General features: G+C 38.0%; 1 protein-coding gene across 1 annotated transcript in view; it reads right to left on the reverse strand.

Moving 5' to 3' along the window:
- Positions 1-15,676, reverse strand: part of cwc25 (CWC25 spliceosome associated protein homolog) — a 48,276-nt gene that overhangs the window by 31,408 nt on the left and 1,192 nt on the right. Inside the window, exon 2 of the mRNA XM_035407206.1 lies at positions 1,926-2,098. Coding sequence (XP_035263097.1) covers positions 1,926-2,098 — 173 coding nt within the window. The remainder of the gene's footprint in view (positions 1-1,925; positions 2,099-15,676) is intronic.

The raw sequence follows: 15,676 nt of genomic DNA on the forward strand, positions 1-15,676 counted from the left end.
TACTGAATGCATTTACTAATGTATAGGCTATTGTTATGGGATGTGACATTTAAGGAAATATGTACTCTGAAAATGCAAAACATGCCAAAAATGATGTAATGGTATTATGATACAATTTTTTTTTCATGACACCTAAACATACAAACGTACGATGAAATAATAACCAATTAACATGTAAAACATTTCACAGTGAGTTTTTCTTGTGGTTAGATTTTTTATAATGACCCCACTGATTTTGGTGAAGTGTTAAATGCAGGCACAAAAGCTCATTAACAGAGTCAAATTAGCATAATCATTTCTGATTCCTAAAGTCAAAAAGTAATATCACTGAACTGTCAGTGCACATTTGAAACAATTTAATAGCATTATCTACTCAGATTTTGTATATTTTCTCATTAAATGACCTGATGCCAATTTTGTTTTTATTTTTGCGTGTGGAAAGCCCATTGTGATTACATTGCAGGCAGAACGTTCAACCTCCCTACTGAGGGCATTTTGGCACCAATCGGCACCGACTTCAAAGCCCTTAACTTAAGTTTAGAATTTGTATGTGATTATATTATCCTCCAAATCATTCAGATAGCATAAAGGTTTGTATGTAACAGAGACATTTTCTGTTGCCGGTACAACTTGACACAAAGTGGCGTTCATTTCATCTGGAGACACGGCCAAAGTAAAAGTAAATGAATAAAATTGCCCTGACATAAAATATAAATACATATAGTGCCCAAACACAAAATGTAAACTCTGTATCTGTGTAGGAAAATGTATTAACCTCTTACTAGTTACAATACAATTTAATAAACAGTAAAACGATCACACTGCCACACCCCCCCCCCCCCCCCCCCTTAAACCTTAACCCACCCCTCGGTTTTTAACTGTTAACTAACTAGCAAGGTACCTATAAATGCTTGGAAACTGATATGTTAATTTATAACGGGTTCAATCAGGCAGCAAACAGTTTCTACAAGCCAGGGTGTTTATGATATAATTATGCAGGTAAGTATGAAATCACTGCAAGAAGTAAGATTAGCTACTGTTCCATTTCCAACTGAGAGATCCAACACAAATAAATACGGATTCTGTCATTGTAGCCACAATTGTCCTGATTCTCTATTTAAGGAAAAACAAAATAAGTTTTACGTTCAGCAAACCACATAACTAGCCACTAGTTAGGCTACTTTTTTTAGTTTTTAGTTTTAACAAGACTATCATATATGTTTGCTGAATACCCAAGTGAAGACTAGACTATGACTACTACAGGCCGATTGGAAAGTAACAGGATTACTAAGAGAATTTGCTGGCTACCTCAAAGAAAGCTCACTGAGGCTTAAAAATGAAAAATATTATTGCCGTGTATTACATAATTAAAATGTGCTGTTAGATATAGCTACAACAAATCATATCCACTCTATATTCACATTTCCACCAGTTTCACTGGTTTGAGCTGCCATTAACTGAACAGTGAGAAGCCTGAGGTAATCAGAAAGACCTATGGGATCCATCCGATGTCTTCAAATTTAACCAATATAAAGCACCTCAGGACGCATTATTTGACGACTTCAGTTTGGAACATCCCTACAAAGGTCAAGTGTGCAAAATAGTGAAAATGCTGCCTTCAAATGTTGCTTTCTAAGGAAGCTGACTTTGCACTGGGACACTGTGATGGACAGTTCTAGGATATACCGGGTTCATGGCCACCTTGTGGCAGACACATAATACAACAGAGTGACGAAAGAACAAATGAACTGATGGAGACCGATGCATAGCCCCCCGCTCAACCTCCTTCCCAGTGTCAGAAACACAGTAAACAGATGCAGAGAACAGAATAAACAGAGAACAGAAGCCGATGATTAAAAAGCAGGTTAAATAAGGTGTCATAAAACATATGCTTAATGGACAAGATTTCAAATAGCAAGACCAACTTCAGAGTGCCTGTTTCCTGTGCATATCTGGTGATTTCTTCACGAGCCCTCTCATCACGTAGCTCCTTCTGCAGCTCCTCAATCTTCTTGCGTTCTGCCTCATGCCGCTGCTCTGCCTTCCATACTCTCTCAATATTTTTGAGAGTCTGTGGGTGCCAGCTCTTCTTCAAGTTCTGTGAAAAGATTTCAAGATTCAAGATTTGTTGTAAGACTGTAAATTGGACTACGTCACTAAAAAAAATATATAGTTTCAGTCAACCATTTCAATGTGTGCATGATCAACTGGATTAACATTTTAGAAGTCACCAATTTTTACAAGGTCCTTCTTCAGTATGAACAGAATTAACTCCAAATCACATATAATCCAGTTTACATTTGAACAAGACAATGTAAATGTGCAGTTTTTCCATTTTGAAGAGATTAAAAAATTTCCACATTTATAAAAAATTACCAATTACCAAAATTACCATTCACATTTTTACTAAACAGAAAAATACTTGTTCAACAAACTAGGAACTCATAGGCTAAATCAGAATTAAAATTATGATTTCGCCTCTGGGGGTGATGCAACAGTCCCATGAATCGAAAGTGCCCCCACTACGACAGTGGGTGTAGGCATATCATATCTGCCCAAGTAGAGGAAATTGACCGTGTTTATAGTCGATTAGGCAACTCTTCAAACGAAAATGCAATGGAGATTACAGACAAGCTTTTTAACAAGATTGTTTCATAAATTAGCATTGTATTCAAAGTTTCAAACCACTGAAAAGCCTCATATTGAGATGAAAAAGTGGGGTGTATTTGCCTGTCTGCCACCAGGTTATGGAAAAGCTTTGAGATATCACATATGGCCCATAGTTTTCACTACTACTGAGGACCACTGGCCAGAAAAGGCCATCAACTTACTTGTCCATTATGGAGAGGCAGATTAGCATTTTGATGAGTAAAGGCATAGCTGAAGGTAAGCAGAACAAAAGAAGCACACCATCGATGACATGGATAACGGATGAGTTGGACATTTGTCTCATTGGCAAAATGGAGCAATGTCCTGAAAAGCAACGTTTTTCAAAAAAATTTGACTGGGATGAGTCTGTCAAAGAGAAACTATGCCATCAGGTTTTTTCCATGTGTTCTGTTTACCTGCACAACGTGCAACTGTGACTGGTCAGGCCTACTCAGCTTCTGACACTTCCGACAAGAAGTTCTCGCCTGTTTTCATTTAGGTAATTTACATTTTCAAATTGTCTGGCGACAGACTTTCGCATTTGTGAGAAAGTCTTTCAAAGACAGACCACTTGTTAATAAAATGTTAATAAAACTAGTTAAATAACCAGCCATTGTACAACTGACTGAAACATTTTCATTCTGAATGCATGCAGGTTCTTTATGTAAAGTGATCTGACAAAGAAATATTCCATCAGGTAATTCTTACAGTACTAAACTGCTACAGTACATCAACATTACATCACTGCTATTATTTTGTAATGTATTGTACTTCCATAGTAAATAATTGTGATTTTTAGATTCCAACACTGCAGTGAGGCGATATCAGATGTTGCGCTAGCTTTGCGCTAGCTAGCCTCTGCATCTAGAAAACTGCCAGTTATTAACAAACTAGACCTGTAATTTAATGCAACAGAATGCTAACATACCAATCAAACACACAGCAGCAATACTTATATTTTGTTTTTTCTCAAGGCGCAATGCCAGCTAGCCAGTTAACTACTGGTACATTGTTCCTGAAGAATGCTAACATGCATTCACGCTATTCTTTGATCAGTAATATTAGGCTAAACATTTATGAAATTAGCTAGCTAACCTGCTAGAGTTCACAAACTAACTAGCAACGTGGGATGGGGTTGAAGACGGAAGATACTTTGATTGTAAACACAGGTCCTAAAATGCTACAGTAAATAAGATCCTCAAGAGAAATAGTTATGTTCATTACAGAGACTTAGAAAAAGTACTTTAAACCATTCAAACATGCTAGCAGCATGTGCAGTGTTATCAATAATACAAATTAACATGACTTGAAAAATGAAACTAATTTAACTAATTGAACTAAGGCAATTTCTGAGCAGCCCCTAACTGCTGGTGGACAGCACGTAGAACGCTTTTGGTGTTAAACTTACATTTTGCGACTAGCATGCTTTCGTACTGCTACTCGTATGTGCCACTTCTCATGGAATTCCCTAAGACTAGCTCATTGCTCCCACCCTCCATGTGTGGAAAACAGATGGGCCTACTATGTGCTGCATGGTTCCCAACTGGCTGGGTCTTCAAGATGTATCTATATAAATATAAATTCAAACATTAAAAGTGTATTTATGTTTCAGACATTTGGCTGGTCAAATTAATGTAATTTGTTAACCATTACAAGGCTCCAGAGTGCGACCATTTTGGTCACACAAATGCGACCAAAAATCTGTCAAGTGCGACTAAACATTTTCATTGGTCGCACCGGTGCGCTTGACATTTAGCAGGTCTGTCTCTGTGTGTGTATGTGTAGCGTTATTTTTTTTCCCACCCGCATTCTGCAAAGACCCACCCTACTCTGCCTCTGATTGGCTCTGAGACTGATATTCTTCTTTGCTGAATATGGGTGGGGGGAAAAAATAAGGCATGTATGTATTAGTGATGCGCGGATCGCAGTTATATCCGCGGGCACCGCGGTTAATCCACGAATCGGGCGGGCTGAGTCATAAAAATTAACATTCTGGTTAATAGCGGATGGGTTGCGGGTGGGTGAAATAATACATCATTAATGAGGAAAATATTAATTACATTCTCTAAAATCTGAACATATTTTAAGCTTCAGTTTTTGTCAGGCACGAATTAGCAGACTAGACTCTCATTGCACCAATTGCAGCATCCATTTGTCTTCAGCAGCAATGGAGGAAAAAAATAGCCTATCCGAGAGAAAATTAAAAAAGGAGAATTAAAAACAAAAAAAAGGTCACAAAAGTTCTGTGTGGGAGCGATTTAGTGAAATACTTAACCATGACGAGTCAAGTGCTGAGTATGTCATATGCAACAGCTGCGAAATAATGAGAAATAACGGTAATGTGTGATCGGAGAAAATAATTTGTTCGAGTGGGTGGCGAGTGGATGATTTATGCGTACATGCAGATAGGGATGTCAGAGCTGATCCGCGCATCACTAGTGTGTATGTGTGTGTGAAACCGCGCCCTGTACTCCTCCAGGAGCAGTGCACACTTTTGCTTGAGTTATTAGAGTTTGCTTTATTTATTTGAGTTTGTCAAGTACTTTAAAACATCAGCACTTTTTAAGTTTATATTTGAAACAATTGAGGTTATTGCGATTTCTTGTTTGTGCTGTGATTTAAATAAAGAAAAAAACATTTATCTGCACCTTTATTCCTGTTTACAATCATTTACATAATGTGTTAAGAAATTACCAATGTGCATGAGAACTGACAAAAAGGGTAACACTTAAAAAGTATTATTGCGGCGCCAAAAGGCGGGGTGAAAAATTTTGGGTGCACCTAAATTATGTGCTGGTGCACCTAAATGAAAAAGTTAGGCGCACCTCTTTCCTGCTGGAAGAACCATGCTTACCATTACCCAAGAATTACAACAGTAGGGGAAACGGTTCATGCAGTCTTAACTTTGTATTCTAATTCAGCCTACTACCAGCAATTTGTTTGAACATTAGAACTTCTATTTCTTTCACACCATGGTCATAGATCACAAATGAAAAAATGTAGAGATGCAAGCCGGAAAAGGTGACAAAAGTATATTTAAAGGCCCTGGTGTTCAACAATCCACAGTAAGACAATGTGTCCACAAATGGAAAAAATTCTTTACAGTAACTACTCTCCGCAAGAGTAGGCATACTGCAAAGATCACGGCAACTCACATTGGGCAATGCTGATGGATGTCAAAAAGAATCCTAGGGTTACAGCAAAGGACCTGCAGAAATCTCAACTTTCTAGTCTCTGTTCATGTGTCTACTATAAGAAAAACACTAAACAAAAATGTAATTTATGGGAGGACAGCACACAGAAAAGCACTGCTCTCCAAAAAACATCGCAAACGTCTCCAGTTTGCATAATACAACCTGGATGTTCCACAACGATTCTGGGACAATGTTCTAAGGATGGATGAGACAAAAGGTGAACTGTTTTCAGAAATGCAGAATGCTATGTTTGGAGGGAGCACTGCTCACCAATATAAAAACCTCACCCCTACTGAGAAGCATGGTGGAGGGAGCATCATGGTTTGGGGCTGCTTTGTTGCCTCAGGGCCTGAAGAGCTGAATACCCGCTTATCCTGAACAGGATCACGGGGGATGCTGGAGCCTATCCCAGAGTGCATTGGGCGAGAGGCAGGAATATACCCTGCACAGGCCGCCAATCTATCGCAGGGCACACACACCATTCACTCACACACTCATACCTATGGGCAATTTAGAGTCTCCGATCGGCCTACCTGCATGTCTTCGGACATGGAAGGAAACTGGAGTACCTGGAGGAAACCCACGCGGACACGGGGAAGAACATGCATACTCCACACAGAAAGGCCCCAAGCCGAGATTCGAACCCACAACCTTCTTGCTGTGAGGCGACAGTGCTTCCCACTGCACCACCGTGCCGCCCCCATGGTTCAAAATTGTATTTAGAAAATGTCAGGGTAGCAGTCCATCACCTGAAGCTTGTAGGTGATGCCACAAGACAATGACCCAAAACTAGAGCCCGACCGATGCCAGATTTTTGGGTCCGATGCCGATCCCGATTTTGGAGAGTCCTAGCCCACCGATTACCGATGTTTTGACCGATATTTTGTCAAAAAGTGCAACGTTTTCAAATCAATTTGAAAAACTTATATTTTATTAAAGTTTCTATATTTAAAAACATTTAACTTATAAGCAAACAAATAAAAATAAAAATAAACACACAAATAACTTTTTAGATAAAAAAATGTAAAAGATGATATTAAATTAAATATATAGGCTATATTAACACCATCTTTAAGTGTGTGAAATCAAAATAACTCCACACCTTGCTTTTACTCCTTTCTTTTCCAGCCATCTATAAAAAATTAATTTAAAAAAATCAGTTTTCCAGTTTCAAAGGTATTTTTATGAATTATTGTTGTTATTAATTTGTTATTATTTCTTAGTATCTATTCTCAGTAAATTAATTATATTCTCTTATTTTATTCCTACATGATCTCAAAGAGTAAGACTTTATCTACCGAGCTTCCCTGTCCATAAGAATTCGGTGGTGAAAATAACTACAATGCGCTCTGACTCGTAACTAAATGACACACTCACTGGCAATAACGCATTAGCTATTGACACAGCCTCATTATTTCTTATTATATATCCTCAGTAAGTTAAATGAATTATATTTTCTTATTTTATTTCTACTACATGATCTCAAAGAGTAAGACATTATCTAGCGGAGCTAATGAGTGAATCAAGTGTAACGTTAGATGAAATTAAATTGACTGGATGAAATACGTGAAAAAAACTACGATGCACTTTCGTGCAGGTTACCCACGCTAACTGTTGGTTGATTCACTTCTCCAACAGCAATCCTTCTCATGTTATCACGACAAAGCTAGATAACATGGCTTAAAATGATCCACGTTAAAAATGTTTTATCAGAGTTTTTACTGTCTGGTTAGTTTGCTACGATGACGCGTGACTAGGTGACACACTCGCTTGCAATAACGCGTTGGCTATTGACACAGCATCATATAGTAGCTAATATCATTATCTCAGATTTAAAAAAACAAATGTGTGATGCATTCAATCACCATTTTATTTTGGCTGGTTATTTATTTGAGAATACAGCGATGTCCTCTGGAAATGTAGGCTAGATCATACGCTGCTTATGTGCTCACTGCTACTTCATAAAGGCTTGCTAGCCAGCTAGCTTGCTAAAGTGAACCAAATATGTTAGCTAGCTCGCTCGCTTGATAATGAGGATTGATAAACATAGTGGTCATATAAACGCATTTAATTAAAAACTTTCACTAAATATACATACCTTTATTGCGGCAATCGAATCTGTGCAGACAAGTCTTGCAGTGGAGAATACTGGATGAGGCACGAGTGACAAACGTCTTATTACAGAAGTAGCGCGTCAGCTGCTGCAGTTCACACTTGTATTAGAGCTCCCTCTACTGGATAATTCTAGTAAATAGCAATTACAACGTTTGAACAGACAAGTACAGATAAATAATCAATGTTTTTTTTGTTTATTATACTTATTTAAAAATTGGGACACATCGGCTGCATAACTGCCGATCCCGATGTCGTCAAAAAAGTCAAATAATGGCCGATATATCGGCCAAACCGATATATCGGTCGGGCTCTACCCAAAACACATACGTAAATCAACAACAGAATAGTTCAATTTTTTAAACCCCAATTAGACGCATCTAAAAAATAAGCAACTGTGACTGGTCAAGAATAGCATTAAATAGCGTCTAAAAATAGCATTCTTGTAAATTATTGCTTTCATTGGTCACTGATTCAAGGTGCAGTGCTGTAACACCTACACCGCTGTAAAGCGTAGATTATTTACACTTTGATGCCAAAAACCCCCATCTCGATTGGGAAAACCATTAGATACACAAAAAAAAAATAACAAGGTAGTCCCCTTCCCCAAAGGAGGGCTGCAACTGACACCCCAGGTTGATTACTATGGTGTTTTATAATCCAATAACTGACTGCAACAAGTTAAACAACTGCTAATACTAGAAGACATTGATATCGCGAAAATCCCCCTTTGATCCCAAAGCAATCAATCTGCTCTTTCTATACAGGCTAGCAAAAGTCATTATTCATTATGTGATTTCCATTGAACTGAAAGCATTCTCATGAGCATTGGAAAACGAGCATTTCTATACATGTACATAGTGTTAACGCAAAAAGTGGGTTTTTTTCTAAAAAAGCTACTTCTAACCCTACAAAAGTAAAAACAAGATCATAATTAAATATTATACATGACCGAAAAGCAAGATAACTACTACTCACTCTAAGATCCACACATCCTGACTTTTGCCCCTGCTTGGAAACCCTGCATATCTTACAGTAATGTTACAGTGTCATGTTCATCAAGCTCATTTACATAGCTTTTGAATGTAGCTTACTGCTTCCTTCTAGCTGGAACTACAACTTATCTATTCTACAGCCTACTGACTTATTTGCACTTTGTGTTTTCGCATAGCGCATGAGTGGAAGCTTAGCGCATGCTATACTGGAGCTTTGTTTGTTTATTGGCAAATGCTTTGCATAAAAGCCCCAAACTTATGGGATTTTGCATTTTTTCCTTCTTATTTTTCCTGCCTGATTACAGCATCACAAATTACCCAAGTGAACAAACAATGTGTTTCCCTGTAGGACATTTAGCTACGCCAGCCAATAAAAACATTGCATAAGCATGCAAAATGGCCATATATATTTTTGACTAAAAACATTAACAACTGCTGTGGCTACTTCGTTGGTGGCTCACTAGTAACATCCTTGCCTTGGGACCGTTGAGGCAAAGGATCAAATCCCACCTAAGGCTCAGGCAAATCTTAAATTTGTCATGCACGCTCATTTTCTAACTAATAATTGTGTATTACTTTTAAACTACTGCTTTTGCAACTGCACAATTTTTCTGGATCCTTGTGGACAAAATCTAGCCAGTCTTTCATCAAACATATAGACTATATTATGACATACCTTCTAGCCGTTCGGTTAACCAGCTACATTTTGTTGCAATGTGAAAGTTTTTTAGCCGGCTAGGATACAGCCAGGCCAAATAGAATAAAACCGTACCTGGACTGTGCTTACTGGGCTACTTTCTTTAAAAGCACGTGCAAATGACGGAATTAAAGAACGTTTTCTTATTGTAAAGCGGTTCATGGCCGTTTAACTTAGTAGGTGTTCATAACTTCATTCCCTTATGCAATATTGACATTGATGTCAGATATATTGCTTCTCTTCAAAAGTTACAAAAGCTTACCGCTGTGGTGTTTCTGCATTTTAACTGGTTTTTCACTAAGTCACTGTATCTATAACGTTATCTGCAAATGCCAGGTTTCTAAATTCATGTTAGCCAGCCCTATTCTCTACCAATATACAATTACGTCTGACAGGTCTATGCCCAATTAAAAACACCTGAATTTAAAAACATGACAAACACTTTCATAACTAGCAGTCATTTATGTGAAAAAAAAGTATGTCTTTTACACAAGCTCTTAATTACATTTGAGACACTCGCTGATCACTGAATACGGTATTTCGCCAATTGATTCAATAAGCGAACTTATCTCTGACATGGTTAGTACATGTTAGTACATTAGTACAATAGTCTAATGTCAATAGGCCATGTCAAACCTCACCTATATGCACATTCTGCCAAAGACATATTGTTTAAACTATTCAGTTAAATCATTTATGTTCATTTCTTTGATACTACTGTTATATTAAGTGACACATTATGACACCTATGTTTTGGATGACCACATTCTCTTCAGATGGTAAGATCAAAAAACACAGGGCCAAGCTACCTGAAATAATTAAGGAAATATTGGGTAGCAGCACTGCTTTGAAATACAGCATGTGTAATTTGTGGTAGCTAAGGTAGTCAATATTTTTTATTGTAACTTGGCCTAATTTTGATATTAGTACTTTTAATGGCAGATCTAGATTGCACAACTCATAATGACTTATAGTGCTTTGTATGTGTAAGTAATTTGGCATACGTGTTTTTCTTCAGATGTATAGTTAACGCACAGGCCGCAGAATTGAAAACCCCAACGAAGACGCTTGACTCTGGTTCAGGTTGGTCTGAAATGGCGTTAGTAGAATGAGGACCTTCTTACAACAAGGATATGGCAAGCCCTTTAAGCTTTTATCCAACTTGTTTTTGATATCAACAATTGAATTTCAACTAGTTCTAAGGTTAATAAGCTTAATTTACATGTGTCAGTGAAGGCAAAGTAACATGTGCATTTCTTTCTTCAAGGTCCGACCACCAAAAAAATTATTCTACAATAACCTCGGGAGAGTGGAACAATTTGTGCAAGAAATTATGGAGCTGCTTTATGATTTAGGATTTAATTATAACTTAAATGCAGAGCTGAACATGCAAACAGGCTTTCTCTCCAAGTTGCACTTACGTCCTACCCTTCTAGTAGAGAGGCAAAAATATCTAGTGCCAACCTGATGCCGTAATTTGACAAATTACATCATCCCACTTTACCACAAATACATTAATGTGAAATTAGTTGATCTGTTGTTGGCCAGTCTGATATAATTTTGTCAAATGAAAGTTTCTACGTAAAAGTCATGACAAATGGAATCACGAGAAGTCCTCTGTAAACAGCAAGCTAAGAGTTTGACCACACTATGACAAGTAAAATTTTTAAATATAGTTATTGGTAAAATGTATGATTTTGATAAAACAAGACCAAGATGTATCAATTGTACCAAGGAATTACATCAGAACAATTTTTTGTTAAAGTATTGCCAGCCTTTCTAAAACCTTATTCGTCATATAAAGTTGTGCTTAATTACAGTCAATGAATAAAATATAGCCTATTTGGTTAAATGTGGCTTTTATTCAAATGACAAAGAACGCAAGTGTTATACTACACCACGCTTTTTCATTCCAATGTGTCTTACCTGCTAAAACAAATGTATTAATATTGTGACAGTAACCTTGCGTATAGTTTAAAATTCAAAGTCTTAAATCGTTCCCGGGTTATTTGTTACACAAGATATAAGCTGTCATAGCATTAATGATGTTTATCATATTTATTAAATTTTAGAAGCAGGGGAAGTAGGATAATCCTGCAGTGAAGGTTTTAAAGATCCTAACTGGGAATATCATGTTTTGATATTCGACATAGCTCAGGAGGTAAGACCGATTGTCTGGCAGTCAGAGGGTTTCTGGTTCAAACCCCGCCCTGGGCGTGTCGAAGTGTCCTTGAGCAAGACACGTAACCCCTAACTGCTCTGGTGAATGACAGGCATCAATTGTAAAGCGCTTTGGATAAAAGCGCTATATAAATGCAGTCCATTTACCATTTACCACTGACAGGATGCACTGAATTAGTTAGCTATCTGTCTATGAAATTATGAATAATAAGGAAATAGGATGTCATGAGGTAAACTTTAATTTTGTCAAACGTGATGAGGCTTACGTCACTTACATCTGACCTTCTGGGCTAAGTTTGCTATGTGTTCTGCAAAGAAGAATTCATGTCCACGACCATGTACGATAAGCTAAATTCTTTGTTTCCCAATGAAAACCCTTCTTGCTTATACCATCCTTTCTCTACATGTTCTGTGTACTAATTATCTACAATTCTGTGTACTAGCCTAATTATCAGTTCAGTATGTTTAGTAATAATGACAATATACAATGGTGCAAAATGTAAGTGGTGTGGTTACACGCATGTGATGCATAGGAGACTGTGTTGACAAGTCTTGACATGCTTGCCCTTGTATACAGGGTTTTCCCTACCATAGAAAGGCTTAGGTGCAGCGCCTAAGTGATTTTGCGGAGCGCCTTAAACCGAATGAACGTAAAAAGGCATTTAGGCAACATATCAGAATAAATGTAAAAATAACGGTGATGCGCTGAAAAAAACAAAAACGGAGAGGTGGCTTTATGGTTTTAAACATTCTGCGCTATGATGGCATTATAAATAGAAGTGGGTGATTGACTAGCGTTTTTATGTTTTTATGCATGGTAGGTTAAATGCATTTACAGAATATAGCGTTTGTTTCCCCAAAGACGGTATTTCTCGATATAATTGTGCCACCGTGTTAACATATTACTACGGTTGCGGGTCAGGCACTCTTCATGGTAAAAATAAATTTTAGGATAGCGCTTCCGAATTGCTTGTGTCGAAAGTGCTGCGACGGAAACAGCGATAGATTTACCCACTAGCCACATCTGTCCAAAATGTAAACAAGTAATCTAGTTTTCACGGTTGGGAAAAATTTTATGACAACGTTAGCCAGTGAAGCTAGTTAGTTGACGTTACATAAAGATACCTCGATTGAACTAACGTTAGTATCTAACGTGGCTTGGTAGCTAAACAAAGTTAGGCTGTGTTCACACGTAACGTCTTTTTCTGATGAAAAATGCTGGTCAAAGCGTTTTTTCATATATTAAAAAAAAAGCTGTTCCAAAATATAGCTGAGAGCGCCTAAGTCCTCTGAAAACCTAGGGAAAACCCTGGTATACAAAAAGATCAAACAAAAACACTAAGTCATCAAATAAAGACACAATCATGACAAAACAGTATAGATCAATGGTCCTGCTTACACTATCTCTTTAAGCATATCACACGAGGTTTACCTCTGTTGCTGAGACACCACCTTGTTCCTCATGACCTCGGCTTTCCAACAATACAAAACATGATTACACTGTATTACGGAGAACCTAAGTTTTACATACTGTTGATCCAATCCACTCTCATTGTCTAAACATTCACAGTCCAGGCTGGAAAAAAGAATGTGAACCCTTGTATCTATCATTTGACTATTCAAAACAAAATTACAGATATCTTTAATGCAAATGTGCAAACGATCTGAATACGATGATGTGCAGATGGATATGGGGCTGACGTCAGCCAGATGAGTCTGTGCTATCGGGGAGGCGACATACTTATTAACTAGAGGGACCTCCTTCTCCCACACAAGCATGACACGACAGTCATCTTCGGTAGGGAATCCCTGGCACTTTACCCAGACCGTAATATACAAGCAGCCAAAACAACCTATGTGGTGTAATGCTGCGTCTACCCTTTACGCCGGGCACCCACCGCACGCGTCGCGTAAGCGTCGCGTAAGCAGCACGGCGAAGCAGCACGACGCAGCGCGTAGCGTGTCTCCACTGGTTCCGTTTGTGTCGCGCAAAGGCTTGCTTAAAGCTCTATATTCCTAGTAGCTCTCGCAGTCTGCAGTGGGATTACATCGTGTATTTCACGTTTGTTCACGACTGTTGATTATGGGTTAAGTGAATACTTTGGTGAGAGACCTTTTTCAGTTTGTTAATTTGGTAATATTTCGTTAACTCGTAAATACGTGAGAAAGTAAACGCTTTCAAGAATTACCATAAACTTAAATCGCAACGTAGCCTGCATAACAATCAATCTCAAACTGTATTAATTTATTTGCTTGGTTAACAAGCGTGCCAATTTCATGAAGAATATGTAATGATCATAATAATAATAAATAATCTGTAATCAACCATTGGGAATTCCCGTGTTGTCTTGTCATTCACGTCAAAACATTTATAGGATCAGATTTAGTAAAATCAGCCAATCATGAAAAAGACAGTAACAGTTTAATCTTGAAGGAATATTAACACCACAACGCCATGAACACCGGAAGCTTTGAAGTACAAATGCAATAAAGGCTTGCTTACAACTTCATTTATAAAATAGGTGCATTTTCATCGGCAAGACCACTAAATAATCTGATTTTTTTTAAAGCTCTGTGGATTATCTGATTTTTATTAACAAGCCCTTTTTGGAAGCACGGCGAACGAAGACATCGGAGAAGTCAAATAGGCTGAGCAATGGTTGGTTAAAAACTACCTTCCAACACTCGAGCTAACAAACGGCTGCTCGGTGCATTCACTTCTACGTCATTCAATAGGCTCCGTCTTTCTGTGGTGTATTTTCAAATTTACCCCACCCCCTCCGCAAAATAAGACAGCGAAACAAAGTTTGCCTTTTCCCCAGGTTACAGTTATTTATTTATTTATTTTTACAAAACTGAAAGGCTTGTATTTTTTTAGATGCTTATAAAATATCTGGGAGGTAACTAGGGACACACCCCCAGTAATATAAGGATGAAATATAAATCAGAGCATGTATACCTAGCATTTTAGAGCATATGTCTGTGTATAAACAGGCCATCGTGACGCGCGACAAGCCGAAAAAATAGAACAGAAGCGAAAAACTACGCTTCAGTTCGCTTGTGTCGCGCGAGCTTCGCAGCCGGTACGCGACGCGTTCGCATCTGGTGGAGACGACGTCGCCCGCTGCCGTTGTAATAACAGTACTTCAACTACGCTTCAGTTACGCGCGTAATACGCGCGTAGTGCGCTCGCGGTCGATACGCGTGCGGTGGGTGCCCGGCTTTAACAGACACCTATTCAGCATCAATAGACTTCTTTAAAATAAACAAGCAAAGACATTGTGGTCCCAACACCTCAACAGCAAATAGAGGATTAGTTTGTAAACTACATAGCTCGCCATGATGCTACTTTTCGACTGAATGTTGTCAAAAGATTTCTTCATACCGTGAAGAATACCTGACTTGTTTACATTCTGAACAGATGTGACTAAAAAGTACATCTAACGCTGCTTAAGCAATATGAGAAAGTATGCAATATTAGACCCACATTGTTTAAGTTCCCTGTAGCCTAAAATGGGTTATTCACGTAGTAGGCTTATCATATATCATGAAAGACATCCCAACACAACTCCATCATGTAATTCAGGGAAGAATCAGTCATAGTCAGTATAAGAAAACTGGAGTGAGCCTCAGCCATGTTTGTGGATCAATGAAACTGACTGCAAATCATTGAAAGTCCATGATAATAGGACATACTAATATAGCATACTTTCTTAAAATAAGAGAGTGTACTTCGTTCACTTTTGAACTATTATACACTTTAGGAAAATATACTTAGGCTTATATTTGAACTTCTCTGCAACTCAAGTAGGCTACAGAAAAATCATACTAAAATACTGAACTAGTAG

Source organism: Anguilla anguilla, chromosome 2, assembly GCF_013347855.1.
Source record: "Anguilla anguilla isolate fAngAng1 chromosome 2, fAngAng1.pri, whole genome shotgun sequence".
NCBI lineage: Eukaryota > Metazoa > Chordata > Actinopteri > Anguilliformes > Anguillidae > Anguilla > Anguilla anguilla.